General features: G+C 45.3%; 1 protein-coding gene across 4 annotated transcripts in view; it reads right to left on the bottom strand.

The window, feature by feature from the left end:
- PRKCB (protein kinase C beta) overlaps positions 1-21,760 on the bottom strand; it is a 221,053-nt gene that overhangs the window by 41,851 nt on the left and 157,442 nt on the right. For all 4 annotated transcript variants that reach the window (XM_067534305.1, XM_067534306.1, XM_067534304.1 and 1 more), the window contains 4 exons: positions 15,609-15,755; positions 5,935-6,108; positions 2,570-2,661; positions 210-272 (listed from right to left, as the gene is read on the bottom strand). In XM_067534305.1, the coding sequence (XP_067390406.1) occupies positions 210-272; positions 2,570-2,661; positions 5,935-6,108; positions 15,609-15,755 (476 nt within the window). The remainder of the gene's footprint in view (positions 1-209; positions 273-2,569; positions 2,662-5,934; positions 6,109-15,608; positions 15,756-21,760) is intronic.

Raw genomic sequence — 21,760 nt, 5'->3', positions numbered from 1 at the left:
ATGAACGGCAGTCCCTGGATTGCTGTGTTGAATGCTGTCACTGAGCAGCCCTTGGATTACTGTGTTGAAGACAAAGTCACTTAGCTGACCAAAACAAAAAAAAAGATTCCTTGAACCCCAAGCAGAAAGTCCAGTCACTGTAATGAATGAGTTCTGATTTTTGCAGCAGTTCTTTGAGAAGGGGAGAAAGGGAGAATATGCTCACCTACCGATAAATGATGCCTTTGCTTTGTAGAAAGAATAGGCCAATGGCAATTTCTGCTGCATAGAATCTGAAATTAAAGATTTAACAGGAAGAGTCTGATAATTAAAGCAGATAAATTAAAATGAAAAGCTTTCAAATCTAATTACACAAAATGAAACACACTGGGCATACATCACCGAAAGATAAAGGCACTCACAATGCAAAAACCCTGGACAAGTATCACACAAGAGTGACAAAGCTTACCCTATGCCATGCATCGGGTAAGAACATGATCGAGGTGCTGTGGGCTAGCGTGGGGCTGTCACTTCTGATTATATAGCTTCTCAATTTTTTAAAAAAGATGCAAGGTCTATGGCTGTTTGTCACTGTGGGCTGACTGAACATGACACGCAAAGTTACATGTCATCTTCGGAAGGCCAAGACGATAACACACATGACCACTGCTTTCTTTAAAGACTATTCTGTGCCTCCGAGAATTGTACCTGAGCTACAGAGCTTCTCTTCAAAGGACGCTGCTTTCAACCCAGCCTGTATCTGTAGAGGCGGATTTAAAAAAAGAAAAGAAGCGCAATCGGTGGGTCTTGGGAAACATTTTGTTACCCTCAGCTCAGATGATGGTAAACAGGTGCCAAAGCCACCGATGACCTGGTTGGCAGCCGCAGTAAAGTAGCCAAAGACCGAATGTTCCTCTTGGATGTCGAGGAACAAGCCTTCCAGGACAGGACTGACTTGGTGGCGCGAGGGGCAGTTTCCATTCCTGCAGCCTGCGCTCTATTAAATCTAAGACTTCCGGGGAGTCTCCAGGGCTGGTACTTTCTTACCAGCATGAAATCATGTTAAACCACTTCAGCCAGGAGCATGATGCAGCAGGAAGCACAAAGCTGGGGCTCGCTCTCAGGATGGCTCATGGCAAGAGCCCACCCCAACAGGAAAGGCTTGTTCCACTCGCCGGAACAGCTTCGCGGCTTAGTCACTTCACTGCCGCTTAGTCGATGGATGAAAACGGGGAATCCAGCTGGGGCCTCCAGGCTCGGGAGAGGGCTGCAGAGACAGCATCTTCACCTCGCTACAGGGGAGCCCCCTGTGCTGCCCTCAGATGACCTCAGCTGGCTAGCCAGAGAGAAGCTCTACGCAGGAGGGTCTCTGGATGGAGATGTGGCTAACGGGAGGCCGGGTTGCCGAAATGTGGGGACACAGAGTGGGCATGGAGGACTCTCTTTATAAGGTCTATGAAATCTCTTTGCAGGTGGTGATCTAAGGCCAAGGTTTTGAGAACAACAGGGGCCTACAGTTAGGCTAATAAAGCTGTCTGCTTTTCTAACGTGCACATCTCACTGGAGTCAATGGGAACTGATGCATGCTCAGCACTTTTGAGACCCAGGCCAGTGGTTTACGTGCCTGGGGTGGGCTTAGGGTGCAACTCTAGGCATCCATTTCGGAGAATCTTGACCCCGGTGCAGGCACATCAGACACCGCCCACAGTAAACACAGCCTACTCCCGACTGGAAGACACACTGTTTGCTGTACGGGTGTCACCCATCCGCGCTGCTCCTCCTTTAGGGATCACAGCTAGAAACCACAGACTTTACAACCCCCATCGGAGGGGGCAGAAACACTGGGGTGAGCTCATCAAGCAGGAGCAGCCGGCTGTTTAGGAGAGCGCTAATTGCAGAAGGAATTCCTGCTCACCCATGAACTTCCTGGTGACCAGCAGTGCTGGCATAGGAAAGGCAGAGACAAGAGCCCACGGCAATGCCCTTCCAGTGGCATGTTATGCTGTGGCTTAAAATCAAGCTCAAGGGGAGCAGTGGTTTTTGGAACCTTCTTATGGACGTGAGATTCATGAATGTAGATTCACCAGGTGCGGGGTTCCAGCCAGTCAGCTGATGGAGCCTGCGGGATTGGAGGGCAGCAGAACAACTATAGATGGGCTGGCCTGGGACAGGTATCTGTGAAATTGACCTGCTCTGTAAGAAGTTCTGCGGCTCTCTGTGACCTGCAGGCCAGGAGCAGGCCCAGCAGCACTTTTCAAATCATGGGGAGATTGTGATCTATCCTGTTTACAGACTCTCTGAATGGTTAATTAGAGAGCAATTTGTAAGCACTCCCTGGTGCTTTTTCAGGCCTAGGAAACCTTAACAGGCAAAAACCCCTGCTCTCTGCAAATCCTTCTGACCCTCGGGCTGGATCGGGAACATTTCATCTTTGCATTCCCGCTGTTCCGCTCCTCTCACTCCTTTTCTACATGTTTCCTACCTCAAAACATGAACATTGAACCATGTATCCTAAACACACGGATACGGTAGACAGACCATCAAATCCCGCCCCCAAAGGATGAATGTTAACGCTGGCGATTGAACTTACACAGCATGTGGCTCTTTAAACCTGCCGACCTGTTGAATCTGGTACATTAAGTCCCCACCGTTCACGTATTCCATCACAAAATATAAGCGATCCTTAAAAAAAAAAAAAACGAACATGAAAATTAAGAATAGCAGCAGCATTATGAGAACAGGGAATGTAGGGAGGTTTTAGGGGGTAGATATACAAAGGCACAGGTGCCTAACTCCCAGCGGAAGTGACATTTGCACCTTTTACAAGCTACCCCAGCTCTGTAATTATATACAGCACATCGTTGTAGTTAATGCTCCGATCCTCCCACACAAGGCAGACAAAGCTTGGGTCTGCATGATGCGTATAAGGTAACCAGACAGATGGCAGCAATTCCTTCCTCAGTGTGGAGAGCCCATTATTGGATCCTCATGTACAGTTGCAAGCTTTGACCTGTGGAGCAGATCGGGGAGGAGCAGGACTGGCCAAAGAACAAGAATTGCATTTTGCCAAATAAATCAATAAAATGGAGGTTTCACAATTTAGTTTTGTCTGCATTGGAACAAAAATGGGACCTTTCCACACACATGCATGTGGGTGACCTGTCCCAGAATAGCCAATAGCCAGGGGTTAGGGCACTCGAACCTGTATCCTCCCACATCCCAGCTCACTAACTTAACCAGTGAGCTATGGGCTAGGCTGGGGACATGCCCCCAAGTTCCCCTTCCCAATCTTCATTTTAAATAATAAGATTCCCAGCCAGACTAGGGAGCAGCGGGGATCCCAGTTTGCCACATCAAGTGGGCTATCGCACTCTGCACAACTTGAAGTAACACCTGGAGAGCTGTACTCCGTCAGCACAATGCACTGCAGTTTGTGGCTAAATGACACACACTTGCTCTGTTTGGAACTCTGTGAGCAATTTCCATTCCCTGACCGTGGCTTTTTGACATCAGGGCTTTCTTTTCTGCTCTCTTATCTCAGAACACATTTGTCTGCAGCATTCAGGCTCCTGGGTCTCTTGATATTTCTGCAGTACTGCTCTGCCAGCAGCTTTTACACGAGAACGTTCAGCTAATGGAGAATCCAAAGCTAGAGACATCTGCAGTGTTCGCATCAGTCCGGATGCCTCACTTGAATCTTCTTGCATTTGCCAAACGGTGGCCAAACACTTAGGGCGCTTATGCAGCCAGAAAACCTGCCATCCCGGGACCAGACACAGAGGGAGGGAGGGAGAGAGAGAGAGCGCGAGCGCTTGTGCGTGTCCATCCATCAAGCACATTGCTGCAGCAGAGATTTCAATTAGCAGCCTCCTGGCCCCTAAGCAGCAGGTTTATCAAGGGAGCCAGCAGAAGCTGCACTGACCTCCTCCTCGCTGAAAGTCATTCTCAGCCCATCTGACAGTCACCCTACACTCTCCAGCAACACTCTGTGTTAAAGGGATATTTAGACATCATTTATAAAGGCTTAATAAATTAATCGATGGTTTAATAAACGGTAAATCAGTGGTCAGGGAGGTCAAAAGATTGCTTATAACCATTGAAAACACCTGCTACTGGATCTGCACAGAGCTAGTTTCACACACACTGCTCATGTCGGGAGCATGCTAAGACGACACATTTACTATGAACTCACCCTATAGAAAGTGTACCCCCAATACACAGGGTCACCACCCCTCCTTATCCCTTTGTTGGGCACACACAGATACAGCTGAAAAATCCCCAAGGCGTGTTTTGATGTGAAGTCTTTTATTTTTTTACAACATTTCTGATTCTTGGGTTTATTTGGACCTCTTTATTCTGCTGGTTTTATTTACCATTTTCTCCTGGGTAGCGTCACACTGTAGCTGGGAGGCAAAGGCAGGTCCACAGACAAATGCTGCCTCCTAACGATCATCACTTACCACTATGGTAGTGCTCATCTCCAGCCTGGCCCACATGGGACCAAGAGGTGCCTTTATGCTTGATGGGCAATTAACAGCAGACACTTGAGGACTGGCTTGCGCTGGCTGTGCCTCTGGGATTATAAAGATGCCACACTCACACCCACCTTTTTCCAGGCTAGGTGGAACCCGCAGGCTCTCGGATAATGCAAAACTTGGGAATTCTTCGCCTCTGTGATGCCGGAACAATAATTCTCTCATTCTTTGAGAGGCGGATTTTAGATGTATTTTTTCCTGTACTAGTCAGTTGAACTAGCAGCCCAGGCCAGGAATTGTGCTTTGAACTGTGCTCCCAGAAATCAGAGTGTTTGTGCTTGCATTTGATAATACACTCTGGTACATACTGTGATTACATTACAAACATGATTACTGGTTAGCTACTGTAGGTCTCCCAGAAATAATCCTGCACCGACTCACTTCAGATGCCACAAAGATGGTGTTTGAAAGAGCTTCCCCTGCCATAGTTTGATTACTGTTCTGCAAAGCCGGACTATACCCTTTAAATACACTGACTGTGTTTGGTAAATCCATTGCTGGGATGATATTAAAGTAATCCTCGGAGACTCCACTGTCGTACATCTAAAGGACTATACCAATTACTGTTCCCTACTCCTGCTGACAAGTAAATAGGCATTTTCATTTGCATGTTGCTCACCGCTGGCCAGTTTGTTTTCAAAAAACGATTTTTTCTATTTATTATTTGCACAAGTTAATAGGATGCCTATTGCAATCTGAAATTTCTGGATTTCTTATTAGGTTTCACCATCTGCTCAGCTTCTTAATTCCAAGCAGTGAATCCTGACAAAAAGTGGTATTTTGCTACCTGGACTGTAACTCAAACCATACAGAAGGGTCTTTCTAAGAGGCTTCAGGACCAGATGTAATTCAATCAAGAGCTGGCTGATAAATTCGCCAGGATCCAGACACCCATTCTGAGGCTCCACTTTTGCAACATCTACAGTAAGCGTTTGGTGCGTGCAGCCATTTTTGCATGAAAATTTGGCAAATCATGAGGTTGGCGAGGGGGAAAATATATGTGGCCCTCTTTTCAGGCCCAGTCATTTGTGTGCGCAGAGAGTGAAGCGTGTGATCAAAGGCAGGCTCATGGGGGGGCAGGGGGACGGCTGAAAATCTGGCCACACATTCAATTAATATATTTATTTACAAGCATTTCTATAGTGCTTCAGAGCAAGCTGCAATGTCTCAGTATCACCTGAGGCAGGGGGAGAATCTGGGGTCGGTTCCCTTCTTGGATTCGGGAGATGATGCAGTATCTAGGGGCGGGCCTGTGTTCCCCATCCCAGTACTCAGAGCTGTTCTGGATTCCAGTGTTCTTGATTTGGCAGGCGCTCCCCGTCCTGACTTTCGTGTTGGACACAAACCCCGCAATGACACAAGGCCTCTCAGAGGGGCCTTTTGCACAGGGCTGATGGTAGCGGAAGGGTCACCCACTTACCATGGTTTGAAAGCAGGAGTGAAGCTGTGTTAGAAATGGAGGCTTCCCAGCCAGAGCCAGCACTCGCTTCTCCACCATGGTGCACTCCACATCGTCATCCTGAATAACCACGTCCTTCTTCAGGATCTTAACGGCATAGAGCTCGTCCGTGCCTTTTCTTTCCGAGAGCATGACCTGGGGGGGAGACGGGAGAAGGTTTTACACTCTGCGCGGGCTGAGCCTTTACTTTTTCATCACAGACCCACTTGGGGTTTGTTTATTTTTCTGTGGCTCTCCTTACTCTGCTGAGTGAGCGTCGCAGAAACATTTTTTCCTCCCACCATCACTGTGAGGTAGTTGAGTACTTTCTTCCTCAAGTCAGAGATGGGGGAGTGGGGTACAGAGATACTGGGGGACAAATTGTCAAAGGGATTTACGCGCCCAAAGATACAATTAGCTGCATCTTTAGGCACCTAATACCATTAAACACCTGGCCCTATGTGATTTACCCAAGGTCACATGTGGAGTCTGTGGAAAAGCCAGGAACTGGACCCAAATCCCTTGAGTTCCAGTCCAGGGCCTTAACCACAAGATCACCCTTCTTCACCAAGCGCCACTTCCTATTTGTGGTTCTCTGAATGGACGAGCCTCAGACTCAGAGTCCTCATCAAACACCACGGTGGTAAAAAGTTATGCACCTATCCTGATTCTCTTCCATGTTGTTTGGCGCGGAGGGAAAGGCGCATTCTTTACACTCCCCAGCTAAACGGAAACATGGTTATTCATCTGTCTCATCACTCAGCAACTGCTTTACCTCATGCAGAATAATTTGTTCACCTAATATTTTAAACCAGTTGTGTCAATCTGCAGATTTATTTATTATAACAAATGGAGGCTGCAGTCTCCTGCTAGTGCAATTTTGTCTCATTAATCAAATCAGTCCAAACAAGGACTCCTGAAAATCCCGCTGACACCCCACAGATTATTAAGATACACTGCTTCAATTTGCTTCCGAAATGAACACTGCTCACCAGCGGCCACGTTTCACTTCCCCATTCTCTCTCTCTCTCGTTGTATTAAATTCAAATATTCAGTGGAACTGAATTACTTTACATTTAAAAGAGACTATTAAAATCCTTAGTCAAGCCAAGAACACACGTTAGGATGTTTTGAAAATAAATTAGAGGAAATAAACATCAATAGAGTGGGACAGAAATCATTTAAGACCATAGGAGAGCTGCAAACAAAGAAAATGCCAGGAAGCACCCTGGGGATTTTTGCAAGGCAAGAGAACAGAATCCCAGCAAAAATACTCCTCTGTGTGCGCTAGGAGATATGAGCCTAAGGGCATCTCAATGCCCCCAGCAGAGAGGCCACTATTTTGTCACTCCTTTGCAACTCCTATCTGGCCTGACCAACTCGCTACACCTAACACAGAGCTGTCATGGTATTCATCTACAAAGAATGTTGTGCAAGGTATCAAATGAAAACTCATAACGTGCTGGTCATCATGACCATTGCATGATGTATGTACAGATAACAATTAAGAAGCTGTATGTGTGTCTGGAAATACGTTTAAATCACGCAAACCAGGCAGGGCAGATAAACAAAGGTTTCCCGGATCAAGGAATGTTGACTTGCCTGTCTGCCTAGGTCTCACATGTAAATGGAGCAGGGCTAGCCAGAGGCAATGGGGATCATATTTGCATATTGAGTCAGCAGTAAAAGCAAATTAACAGTAGGATGAGAAGAACAGCATGGCATGCACATGCTGAAGAATAACCGGGGGGAGATGAACTTTGTCTGGGGGCACATTTCAAAGGATCTATTTCAAAGATTTACTGGACTATGAGAAGAGGGGGAACAAAAACTGGGATTCTCCACCTCTGAGGGAGCAAAAAGAGCAGCACTTTTTACATCTACGAAAGCTGGATCCTGGCCGGGGTGCGTGCGTGGGGTTTTGCTTCTGACACAGAGGGGGCTTTCGTGAGCAATCCTTATCTGAGGCAGTTTTAGCCTGTTAAGTTGTAGACACTAGAAAGCATGCTCTAGTTTTGTTTTATTTATAACCATTTTCGATTTCTATTATCCTTATTCATAAGCTTATTCTTGGCTTTACGATACGTTCATCTCAGCACAATAATATTCAAGTGTGAATCCTCAGCTGAGCCAACAGGCAGGGGTGTGTCTGGTCTCTTTGGAGATAGTGGACGTGGTTGTGTCTGTGCATGTCCAGTGACACTGCAGGGCCAGGCTCTTTCAAGGGGCTCGGGGACTGACGTGCACCCAGTGTTCCCTGCAAGGTGACTGACATAAGGGCTGGCAGAGTCCAGAAGAGGTTGGTGGGCTGGTAACAGACAGACACACAGCTTAGCAGAAGCAGCAGCAAATCTCCGGCGCACCGAGGCAGGGGACTTGCAAGGTAGTTTACAGTTCTGGATGCCCCAAGAACATGTCACAGGAGAAGCGTTTCATTAACTAGGGATCACTGGGCCTAATTCTGCCGTGTTCCAGCAACGTCAACAACACTGTAGGTGGGGCGTTTTAAATGTAAATGAGTGTAGCTGTGTCTGAGGAAGATTAGTAGATAAATCACTGATGACTGAGCACAGGTCAAGTGTTTTGGCAAATATTTGCTCACTAGCGTGAGAATCACGGTTGCTGAGGACAATCGTTATTACTCAGATTGTCTGATGTAACTCCACCCCCGACAGTCACACACAGCTCCTCCATATCCAAAGCCCCACAGCTCCCCTGGCGCCAGATTCATGGTATTGCCCATACCCTACAAATGATGGGGGAACTTGCCGGAGCCAGGATTAGAATCTCAGCGTTCCCGACGCTCTGTGCTATGCCCAGACCGGGAGACCACAGGTCTGTCTCCTTACCGGACAACGGTTGCCAAAACTGAACTGCAACACAGTGCTGGTCCACACCCTCAGCTGGCGTCCCTTGGCATCCTCCGCTGACCTCAGCAGGACTGCTCTGGTGCTTACAGTTAAGCACGTGCTTAGACGTTTTGTTAGATCCCGAGCCTAGAGTGTTCGGCATCTTGGACCACCAAGCCCTCCGGGCCTGCACCAAAGCTCAGGGAAAGATTCCCATGGACCCTAACGGGCACTGGGACAGATGATTATTCATTATTAATTGTACAGCAGTAGCACTGCGAGTCCCCAGTCCCCAGAAAGGTCCCTACGTCTCCCTTGACTGCTCTTCACTAGCTCCTAAGTGACTTCAAGAGTCAAACTGGCGGCGAAGGGGAATGGTGTTAAAACTTCTCTGCACCCAAGCCGAGTTCTGCCCACTTGTGACAGCAGAATGAGATGTCACTGACAGCTGTCCATGGGGATCTTCATAGTATACTCACCATTCTTTCTTGCAAGTTTCAATCAGCAGTGAAAGTTACAAACATTGACATTTAAGTCATCACCATAGGCTTCGGAGCAGAAACCCTAACCGGAGCGAACAGCAATAGTTCAGACTTCTTCAAGCTACTGTTGTAGGCTCTCTGCAGACTCAGGCAGAAGCTGCCAAGCTGCACTTAAGATAGCCACTGCATCCATGAGGGCTAGAGGGTCTTACTTTGGGTTTTTTTAAACGAAGCACAAAGATCTAGGGAGGTGGTGGAATCTCCATCCTTAAGAGGTTTTTAAGGCCCGGCTTGACAAAGCCCTGGCTGGGATGGTTTAGTTGGGGTTGGTCCTGCTTTGAGCAGGGGGCTGGACTAGATGACCTCCTGAGGTCTCTTCCAACCTTAATCTTCTATGATTCTGTGTAGGCACGAGACCAGTTTAGCAAGCTGCCATGAACCAGCCCAATGAGGGATGGGGATTAGGAGCCAGAACCTTCTTGCATTTAGTCCCAGCTCTCCTGTCACCTTGCTGCATGACTTGAACAAGTCCTTTACCCTCTCTGTATCTCTGTCTCCTCATTTACACAACTGGAATAGTTTTACTTACCCACCTTGCAGGAGCATTTGTAGGGATAAATTGGTTAATGCCTGTACAGTGCTGTGAATATGAAAAGTGCTATAGAAGCACACAGTTAAGATTGTTTTATTCCATCTGCTTGCATCTGTATAACCTCTTACGATTTTGCAGGAACTAAGGAATATTTTTAAGTGATCATTGACATTTATCCTTAACATTCTTGTGTAGGCAGTCCAGGTTTACAAGTCACCCCGATTATGTTTTAATAGACAGAGTTGATTTTAATTCATCAGAAAGAATGGGCTTTGGCTCTTGAAAGCCAGCTGAAGAAGGGAGATGATCTGGAAGTGAGTGAACAATAAACCAGACTGTTAACGTCTGGAAGAATCAGAGCTGCATCTGATTGCGTTGCCATCTTTCTGAAAGGTTACAGGGCATCTTCTAAACCTTGCATCTCAGCATTAATGCCATAAATGGGCAGCTTTCTTGAAACCAACACAAGGGTGAATCTCAGTTATGAAGCAGAGGAATCATGGCGTATTACAAAACTTGGAGAGTTTGGATGCTTTGTAAAAATGGTGTGTCTGGAAGCCTCCAGGAGAGAGAGTGCATCTTTTTGGTAACAAAGCTCATTCAGGGATAAACACACTGAGAAGTTTTCCCGGAGGTACAAAAAAATAAAAATTGATTATATTTCAAGATAAAAAGCCACTGAAGTGCAGGGTTCAGTAACTGTAAATAATTATGTGGTGGATTCAGAATCTGCTTAGTCAATTGCAGCCTACCCCCGGAGGGTGAAACCCCCCACTAGATTGATGGCTGGTTCTGAAGTTATGTCAGTGTACCTTTCATCAAGTTGGAGGGCGCATCTGTTGCCACATCAGTGTTCTTAGTATCTGCAACGGAATGCAAGGAATGGTGTACAAAATTAAATGGGAAAAACTGCTCTAGGGTTTTATTTAAGCTGTAAATATTTTATTCAGTAGCTCTCCCATGGCATACCAATGCTGAAACATGTGGCATGCATCTCAGTGTGATGGCATACAGATTGGGAGCCAGGCAGTTCCACATCTCTCAAATACAGCATGAAAAATGGTGTTCCTTCTTTGTAGCAGCCTAAGAAATCAGTAGTATTATGTGGGTGGAAGGGCAGCACTTGCACTGAGTGTATGTGTTACATGTGCTACTAAGTCTGAATCAGCACGTTACTCTGTATTTACAACCAGAGTGATACACATGGGGTCACATCTTTCTCTCTGTCACATGTGTAAATCTGGAGTTGCTCCACTTAAGCCTGAATTCAGATCTGCATAACCGAATCCAGGATCTGATCCTCAGCCTGTTTGGAAGTTACTTTCCAGACCGCTGGGGAGAAGCATGCTGTGCAAATAAGACAGCGTAGTACCTGTACAAGTGTTAGCAGATTTTGCCTCCTTGCTACGTTCACCTGCATCATTTTAGCAGCACCCACGATACCTCATACCCTATAAATATTGGAACAGAAAAAAGCAGGCAGTTTATACTACTGTCTTCAATGCCATTCTGCTGCAAACTGCTACTAAAACTGATCTGTCTAGGTATTCATATGACCCTCGTCATCAGAGTAGCTTACTGCCTACTAGAACGTCTCTCTAAAGTATTCAGTTCCAAGACAAACACTGCCACTGGTGAGCAGTCTTCAGGAAATTATAATTCCAGTCTTCCTGGAAATTATAATGATGAGATAGATTCAAAAATGCAGGCTCTGAAATAATCAATCCACCCTAGATATGCAGAAGAGTAAGTGACCCAAACTCATTCAGCCAGGAGACTCTGCCGACACCCTGATCTGCAGAAGCAAAAGGCTCGTCAGGCCTTTCCAGAGAAAAGCCATAAAACCCAGCTCAATCATAGGCCAGGCTGAGTAGCTGCAAAATATGAATGAGCTGCATAATTTAGCTCTTAAATATTTGTGTTAAACCAGAACAAACTAATGGGAGGCTTTGCCAGCATTGCCCTGTTCAATTAAAAACAGACCTAGAAAACAATGGGTCCCTCCTCCCCCTCCACTTGACAAAGCTCAAGGAAAAATTCCATCATTTATAGCAGCTGGTGTCTGCTCTGGTCTGGGCTATCAGAGCAGCCTAGGATGGTGGAGTACATTGGCTTGTCCCCAGCCCAGGAACAGGCCAACCTGCCCTGGATTTAGCAAGGGGTGCCTTCGGTTCTTGCTAAGCACATTTCACCCTGGGTTCAGGTGGAACTGGAGACCTACTCCCCTCTCAATGAAATGTGAAGTCTTTATTTTACTGAGCTTCCACAGCAGTAATAAAACCAGAGGAAAACTCTTCCATCCCCTAGCTCTCAAGCCTGCCTTTGTGGCGGCTTTCCCCCTACAGAACACACTCTGGAAGACGGACTGCAATTCCTTTCCTGGAACACGAGACACTGATATTTAACTTGATTTAGTCCTGTAATATAGTGCATGTGCTTGGGAAGGTTCCAGCACAATAATTGGAGACAGTCCAACTCGGCTGAAGAGAGAACAGGTTTGTTCAACTCCGCCGAGGCCAAGATCTAGGTTTTCCTGATGCTTGCCAGCAGTAGCATGTGAGTGAGGAGAATACTAAGCAGCAAATGCAGGCTCTGGGTACCCAAGAGTTAACAAGCTTATTACTGAAACCAGGATTCACTGAAATAGGTTCAATTATACCCAAAGAGCTCTTACAGGCGGTTTTAAATCTAAAAATCAATGCCTTGATAGGTGGTTTACCACGTACGGCGAAACAGGGAGGCAGAAAATTTAAGATGCAGAGACGCAGGCAATGAAAGGAGGCTACTGCGACAGATACAAATTACCGCTCACCGCGCGGCACATGGTTAGGGCAGAATGTGTTTCTCAGCCGTTCCTACATGCATCCTGGGACCTGGACACTTATGGGGAACAAGCCCTGGAGCCTACACAGAGCTAAGGAAATGAGACACCCCATTATGGCGAAATGGGTGTTTCGTGCTGATGTCACCTTAGACCCAGTGCCTCCTCGCCAACACGCCCATTTCGCAGGCTGGTTCAGCTCACGGGAGGAAATGGATTTGATGACCCGCATGGTTAATTTTGAAACGTCTAACAGCTCCATCACACGAAGTGGAAAATAAATAATAAGAAATGACATTTGCCCCACCGAGCCCTTAAAAGCCATAAATCCTCTAAAGTGTGTTCCCAGAGATCCTCTGTCAGAGACGCAGGCAGCTGGAAGTCCTGGCTTTCAGAACGTGAAAGGAACAAACGTGAAGCAACGAAGGAGAGGGGAAAAATGGGGAGGCTCCCACCGGTGACTAGCAGGTGCACACGGGAGCTGGGCTGGATCTAATCACATAAGCCAACGTTGTTTTAACAAGCGCTAATTAGCATATTTATAACAGTCTGTTCCACAGAACAGTCGCAGTCACATTCCCTTACATAAGCCACGCTTCCAACGGAGGGTTTGGTTTGCTAACGTTTCTCAAAATAAAAAGAGGAGGAGGAAAAAACCCTCTCAAATTCCCAGATGCCAAAGCAGGAGACTTTCAAAGAGATTAATTGTGGGGGTGGCGGGAGGATGGAGGGGGAGTGGGGGGGTAAGAGCCGGCAAAAGCAGCAACTAGTTTTCACTGGTAAGATGTTAGTGTTGCTGTTTTACACAGCAGTGTGCTCAGCTCTGAGATAACCAGAGGGAAGGCGCTTTGGAGAGGTCACAGCTGGAGGAGAATGTTTATGCGGGTTGTGAATGTGCTACATGTGGTATCGATTTGACAGGGTTGAAGGGGAAAGTTGAAGACTTGTTCCTATGTTCCTGGGTGTGTGAGAGATTCGATTGATTGACTGGCTGAGTTAATTTGCATGTGATTGTTTAATACTGCTGGGCAGGCACTAATTAATTGTTAGGGGGCCCAGAGCTCTCTGTATGGGGGTTTTATTGTTGTTTAAAGCTAAAGAAGTAGAATCAACCTAGCGCAGACATCTTCACGACTATTTTAGCTTTCTAACCAAGAGCAAATAGCTAAAACGGAGTCTGGGAACTCCTGACCCTCTCCAGTGCTGTCGCTTCAAGAAGCTCCTGATACAGCTGCCCGGCAAAGGTTGGAAGGGGTGAGGGAAGGTAACACGTTTGTCTTTCAGTTACACCTTTTGGAGGGTCTCAAAGCCTCCCACAAACCCTAATCACTCTGTGAAATATTTCAACTTCCAGATGGGTAAACAGAGATTCTGAGAGAGGTTGTCTCTCGCCCGAGGTCATGAGTCAGTGTCAAAGCAAGGAACAGATCCCAGGACTCCTGATTCCCAGTGCCCTGCTCTAGCCTGGTCTAGAGAATACTTCCTCCATCTGGATGGGTGAAGGAGGGTAAATACAGGGTGAATCCTGAAGGACACAATTTCGATCCATTACATTCACCAGAGACACCGTACTGCACGACATTATCGCCGTGTCCTCTCAATACTCCGTCACCTCCCCCACCCCATCCAAGATATTTATACTGAGGTGGAGGAATATTCTCCTTCTATTAAGAGAGCTCAGTAAACAGCCTGGTGAAGGGCCATCTGTCATAGCAGTGAATGATGTATTGATATACCAACAATGGAAACGCGTCCTTCCGCCTACTCTAGGCTTTGAAGCTAAAGTAGCAATTTCAGGATTGGAATTTTAATGAAAATCTTGATCAAGTTGGCAAAACACTAAGAAAAATGAAGACTCGGGAGTCCCATAATTACTAGAAGAAATAAATTCTCTTACTGCACATAACTGGGCTGTAAAGTCAATTAAAACTTTCATGTAGATTATTAATTAGAGGAAAAAATACTCCGTTAAACAGAAACAGCTTTAACATGCACATATGTATATACACACACACAGATATATATATACACAAACATGCATGCGCTTTCTCTCTCTCTCTCTCTCTATTATAAACCCTGTTTCCAAGAGAATCTCTAATTTTTGTGGTGAACTAACCAGATACCTGAATTTCAGCATTCCTTGCTGTGACTGGGAGGCATCAGAAATTAATAAATTACTACACGGTCCTCAGTCAAAACTGCAGAGCACTCAGCCTTAAATCAATACCCTCCAAGCCCTTGTGACAGCAACTGGGCACTTCTGGTGCCTCTTATAAATGGGGTTTCCCAGGACACAGAAATGGAACTTGGTTGCCCTAATGCTCCAGCCTTTCCACAGAGAAGCATTTGGAAGATGGTGAGAAGAGCTTTGTTGTTTTCGGCATAATCACTTTTTAAAGCAGGTACCTAAGTTTTCTATGGGCCAGCTTTTCCTGTCACGGCATAAGGATGTGAGAGGCATCACTGCGGACGAACACTTCTTGACCCTAGCACTGTATTGCAGAGGAGACCTCAAGGCACTCCTGCCTTTACTGCTGACAGCAAAAATGCAAATCTAGAGCCAAGCCCCTCTGATTTCAGGGCTGCAGTCACTGGGCGTGCTCATCCTGCTCCCTGCTGACTGTCTGACTGCAGCAATGCTGCAATTAGTGGTCATTCTTCTAGTCACACCTGCCAAGTTCAGATGTGACCCTCCTTCCCATATGGTCTGTTCCTCCCCCGCCCCCATCCCATGAGATGGGGAACGCACACAGACCAAGGAGCCCGCCAGCCAGGCTCCCAGGCATCATTCCTAGGTCTGGAGTGGTCCGGCAGAGAGAGCCTAGAGTAGGAATCATTATGGACACATAAACGTCAAGCAGAGCACGGTTCACAGATGTACAAAGACACGAATGGACCTCCTCAGACCGCACCTTTCCAAAACTGCCTTTCCCCAGCACCATGAGGAAATTAAAATCAGACAGTTTCATCCGATCACGGTTTCCGTTGTTGTCAAATTTGGAAATCGCATGCGTCATCCTCTCCTCCGCTGCCTTGGCTCCTGGACCAATCTTGGCTCTCTGGAAAGAGAAGAGTGGGGGAGAGGGGAGAGAGAAAAAAAATCAAGTGAAATGACAAGAAAGATCATTTTTCAGAGTGAGCAAATGTTAAATGGATTATTTCTAGCCAAAACACTGGGCTGACCTGTGAATGCCTTTTCCATACGCACAACAGAAACACCAGCAAGGTCACAGTTCGGTAGGTTTCCAAACACAGTGCATTGCATCGTTCCCCATATCCTAAAACAAATCTCCTTGGAAGGTTTCCTGAATCATCATCTACCCATGACCTCTCCCTGGATAGCTCAGAGTTAGCTAACTCGCTGCCTCCCTCCTGCAGCTTTCAGAACACTGGGGAAATCTTCCTGGACTGGTGAGGGGAGAGCATCCCTCAAGGAATCAAAAATGTAATTAGAAACAGAAAAAGACACCAATTACATTCCTCCTAGACCATTCTCTAGGAACATTTTCCACTTCTTTGTTCTGTCTCTTTTTAAATGCCTTTGCCACCATTTCCCCTGGGAAGCGATTCTGCTAGAACACGGGGGTCTTTAAACTACAGCTAAAACACAGAGAACATTAACCCCCTACTGGAATTCTTTTAAGTAGTAAATCTGGGGAATGCCCTTACAAACTGCTATCAGCCAGGGAGTGTTCTCAAATATGCCGCAGGTTAAACAAAACGTTTTAAACTCTGTTTTCCCCCTCAGACATGTGAGGAAATGCTCCTCAATAATAGCACATATTCAATAAATCTAGGAAATAAAAAGAACCACATGGACTTAGATGAGCTGCACCCTTTATAAAGGCAAACGCATGCACAAAGGGCTGTTAAATATACAAACATACTGTAGTAAAATAAGGGGAATTTTTATCCAGTTCAGACTTTATTAACATCTGATATTCATGAGAACTGGGCTCCTCTGTCATTTCAGGCTGAATGCATACGGACTCGACAGTGCTTCTTCTGCATCCTTGAAGCAATCACACAAGCAGGCTGAATCACAATTGCTTATTAGGAAGCCTTGCAAAAGACATTTTTAAATACTAAAGCGCATCGCTTGCTTGGTGCCCTGTCATTGGTCCAGTGGCTATCTAACTTACTGAACCAGAATTTGTAAAAGCTATCTTGCAATTTATTCAGTTTTAATTTTTAGAAATATGCCACATTGTAGAGCCTGCACAGAGCTCAGTCTAGCATGAAATTCCATTAACCCGATTCTGCAGTTCAATTTTAGCGTCTCTCATAGCTTCTCCAGATAGGAGGCTCTCAAGTAATCACCAAGACTTTGCTGGTGCTAATTGGTTATTGCAAGGTTCCCCCTGCTGTAAAATTCTCCATTCAAGGTCATCTGCAGCACCTACCACTACCTGACAGAAAGCCTTGCCTGGAAACCAAAGAAAATATTGCAGATCGCTCCCTCCGGCACCCTGTGCTGGCACTGAAGCTGAAACGAAAGGCAAACGGCTGCCTGGAGCCTTGTCTGCACTCATGCTCCCACCATTGCTAGCACTGGTCAGAGCTGAACTGGTGAGACCCGTGGTGGGAAGTTTGGGGGATGGGGGAAACCTAGGGTAGACACCAATCCTGATCAGCGGGTTGGAATAAACTTTCACCACTGTCAAGCTATTCCATCAACTCCCTCCTTCTGAAGCAGCGGCTTTTGGCCATTGTCAGACAGAACATTTTAGCTCGATGGACCTGCTCTGATCTGGAATGGCAAGTCCCAGGACAGCTTTTACTTATGTAAGATCATAATTCATGCACATGAAAGCACAGAATTAGGGAGGCGTTTTCACATTAGCCTCAGTACTTCTTGGAACAGTGTCCTTAACTATGCCCACTTAGTATAGGATGAATACTGATTGGGGCATTTAATTTGGCTTAAGAGGGTTCATGTTTGTATAATTAAACAAGACGGGCCTTTGACAAGCTACAGCCAGTCCTGGGTTGTGTACTTTTGCCATAAAAAGTTCTTACCCAGTCACATTCCACAGCCCTTTTAAGAAAGGTGAAAACAGAGGTACAGTAAAGAGGAATAGTCAGATTAGGGGAAACTTCCAAATTGAGGTCTGTGAAAACAAGCTGTTACAAAATTTGGGACCAAAGGTAAAGATTCCATGACATATAAAAACATTAAAAAGGATTTTTTTTTAAATATTTGAACAGGACACATTCTAGGACACATTGCAGCACTATGCCAGTGCATGAGAACCTAAAAGGGACACTGGCGAACCAAGAGGGAGATTTTCACTGCTGAGGAAAATGCAAAGAGCAAATGAACAAGCTGAAGAGTAAAAATTAATCTAAGATTTTTAATTTGCTCTGTTTTAATAGTCTCTACTTGTATTTCCTTGAATGCAATTTATAACCCAACTATCTCTTTAAATGTGATATTAACAATATTGTGATATTCACTGTTGTCCATACAACATTGCTCATTGAAAGTTTTGTGTTTAAGGAAGTGCTTCCTCCATCCCATTTCATCTAGTGTGTAACCAGAATTTGTGATAACACAGTCATTTCAAGGACTGCAGATAATGAGGTTATCAACAGAGGATGACTGGCCTAAAACATCAGGCACAGTGTTTAGCAAAACCAGGAGGGAGAAAGCCTTTAAAAACACACAAGTGCCTATAATAATAGACCACAACATACAAATGACCACTCCTCAAGGAAAGGTAACTTGCTTTCCCCATCAATGTGCTCATTTTCCCTTGTCTGAGCCAGTGTGAAAGTCCTTTAGCTTATTTTTAATACACTCTTAATGCTCATGTTCTCTCTCTGTTTTATGACTAAATCACTGCAAATGTTGCCACCAAAATAAAAAAGCACTTGACCCTCCTTATGCAATCCAATTTGCCATGATTAATTTACTGCACCTGATTCTATGCAAGACCAGCTGATGTTCACATCTATCAAGGTGTCCCAGCAAGTGGCTGGTAAATGATAAGCAAAATTGGCAAAGCATGCAATGCAAGCTTTATGCTCAGCTGCTGTTTCAGAACTCTTTGTTAAGCCTAGAGTACTTACAGTTGCAGGCATAAGTTTGAAGGAGGCCCACAGAAAGGCATGTGGCAATCAACATTTTAGCCAGTAATAACACTGCATGCTAAACAAAACAGAGGAGCCACAGACTGCTGAAAAAAAGGTACACAGACAAGCATTTGAACATGTTTTCTGTAGCATGCAGCGCTCTGTATCATTCCTTTTGTGTTTACTTCCTTTCCAATAAGGCAGAAACTTTGTCCTATTGATTTGTGCTGCCCAGAAAGAGGCAGGATCATGCAGTACTAATGCAAATCGATCGGTGGATTCTTTTTATCCCTTATCATTTTAGATGAAATGACAGAAGTCTTGCCTGCTGCATTACAATTAGTGTACCAGTGCATTCCCAGACGTGCCCTCGCAGGACATCCTAGGAAGGCTGCTGCTGAACAGACAGGCCAGTTAGAGATTTCTGTCTTTCAGTTCCTAGCAAATCTAGGTTATAAGGAAGCTCTAAAGAAAGGCAGGGCATCCTCATGGACTCCAATAGTGAAGTGAGATTTTTCTGAATGTATTTCTGATCTATAGTGTGCGCCACATCCAAGACTTAACACTGATGTGGTTCCAATGCAGTATGAACAATCCAAGACCAGGAGGAAGTCTGTTGACTGTTACACTCAGTTTGACGTGAAGTACAGTGTTATTCATTCATAGAGTGGTAGGTCAACAACAGCCACATTGAGGCTGCATTCTTTTCCTCTTGAATGTGCAGACGAGTTACACATACGGGTCTTATAAGAAGCTACACGTCTAAGCAAAGAAACAAGTGGCCACGTACGATAGTTGTGTAATTTAGATGGATGTCCACTACACCAGCCATTTCATTTCACACGTGACTTAAGGACAGATTACAGATCTCCACGTGTAACACAGTCGCCTCCAGGAGGCTCTTACTATAACGAGAAACAAGGGAGGAGATAGAGTCAACTGCCATGCTAGCTAAGAGCCAATAGGGCCCATCTAGCCCCAAATGAAAGATTCTCCCCCCTTAGGAACCTCTTGTAGGGTCAGATCAAAAGCCCACTGAAAATACAGCAAAGACGATACCCACAAACCTCATAGAGCTTTGGAGTAGGTCCCCGGTGCTGCTGGCAGCCAAATCATGGTGTCTTATAGTGGCATTAACATCCTGCACTGAGGTCCTTTTTACCCTTCATGACACGACCCTGTGCTTGTAGCAGCCAGGCCAGACTAATTCACCTTGGGACAGTCTATGTTGCAAGGCTCTGTGTGCACTTTCCAGCTCCAGGAACCCCATGGACCTTCGTGGGTGAATTCTGGACATCACTTCACAGGCACGTTTGTTTCCAGCACTGTCTGTGCCAATTAAAAGGATTCCCCTGAACAACTCTTCAGCTGAAATCCTAGTAGCTGGTTATCACAAGTTTGTGTTCTGAACAGCACATCAGTCTGCATCCTGGCTGTGAAGGTCACACATCAGTAGTTCAACAGCTACTGGATACTGGGAGCCTGCAAACGAAGATTTTTTTTCCCTTCTCCGTATTTTCTCCATGTCCCTTGCACAGGTCACCAAAATGCCGGGTGTGCGCATACCGTAAACTGGAACACGCAACTATTTCCAATGTTCCAAAGAAGCTTTTTGATATGACAAGTAACTAGCAAGAAACACTAAAAGGAACAAATGCTACTAGAGAGAGTCAGCGTATGACTAGGTCAGGGTACTGCACCGATGTGACGCTTCTCCGGGGACTGAAACCTGAAACCCAGCTTCCCAAAGGGGGCGCCGCTCACTTCCAGCTCCTCCCTTCGGACACACTAGGCGGATGCTGCCATTTTGCATTGCACTTCCACTGTGCATATAAAAGCCCCATAACCAATAGAACCTGCACTATCACTTGGCCTTGCCAATCAGTCTATGGCCCAATTAATTTAGCTTCCAATTCCTAATATGTTAGAGAGCCTCATTGTGCTGGCTAAGGCAATAGCGTTGCACGCCATGCCAGGTAAGAAGTGCTACCTACAGGATTAAAAGGTAACGTGTTAACTTGTGGACAGTGCCCTGTTGCTCCTCCAAGAATTCCATCCCCATCTTCTGTCCATTAACAATTTAGTACAAAATGCTTATTAAGGATCAATTCCTAACACGTATCAATTCACAGGAAACATCATTCTCAAAGATGAAACAGATCCCCCCCTAAATATGCTAGATAATATACTGGAGGTTACCAGAACACGACGTGTGCAGAATAATTAAGGATTCCTTTTCAAGCTTAGTCTCCAATCCAATTATACCAATATCTTAGTTTATCTTCATTAATTATATTAATTTATAACCACAGACTACAGATAAAACAGATTAAAAATTCCATTATATTGTACTTCAAAAACGTGAGTAAAATTGCAATCTCAAACAATGCGTCCATTATTCTGACATCAAGTGTATGTTAGGCCATCAGAGGACATGAGCTTCATCCTTCCTAAATTAAAATACAGCCTTGAAAATACGTTAACATAATGGTTTCCTCTTCCGGCTACCTTTGTGTTCATTCTGACAAAACACAAAAATTGTAGAATCCCAATTCCTAATAAAGAGATCTAATCTAAAGAGTTGAGAACGAAATGGTAAAACTGCGTTTATTACAAAGCTTTGTGTCTAAGTAAGAAAGATAAAAGCTGCCAACAATTAAAAACCAAAAACAAAGAAAGGCAGCCTGGCAGCTTCATGCTGACAGTAAGCTGTATATCTGTGGCTCTGGATCAAGCCCTCCGTAACACACAAACTACTACAAATCAAAGCTATCCAAAATTTTACTTCGGTGCAATGCTTTTCTAGATGACATTATTAACAAAGAATTGTGCACATACATCCCACCTCCGCAAACAGCTTCTCCCATTGGTGGTTAATCCACAGTTCCAAAAGAGCTAAAAACTAACACACAGGGCATTGTATTTTCAAATTAAAATGCAACACTCTAGAGAAGTGAAAGGGTTAACTCATGCAATAAATTAGAAATAA

This window comes from Emydura macquarii, unplaced genomic scaffold (genome assembly GCF_026122565.2).
Source record: "Emydura macquarii macquarii isolate MOO-44397 ecotype Brisbane River unplaced genomic scaffold, CSIRO-AGI_Emac_v2 contig_3390, whole genome shotgun sequence".
Classification (NCBI taxonomy): domain Eukaryota; kingdom Metazoa; phylum Chordata; order Testudines; family Chelidae; genus Emydura; species Emydura macquarii.
Note: the sequence above shows the minus strand (reverse complement) of the source record. Positions and strands in the feature narration are given on the sequence as shown.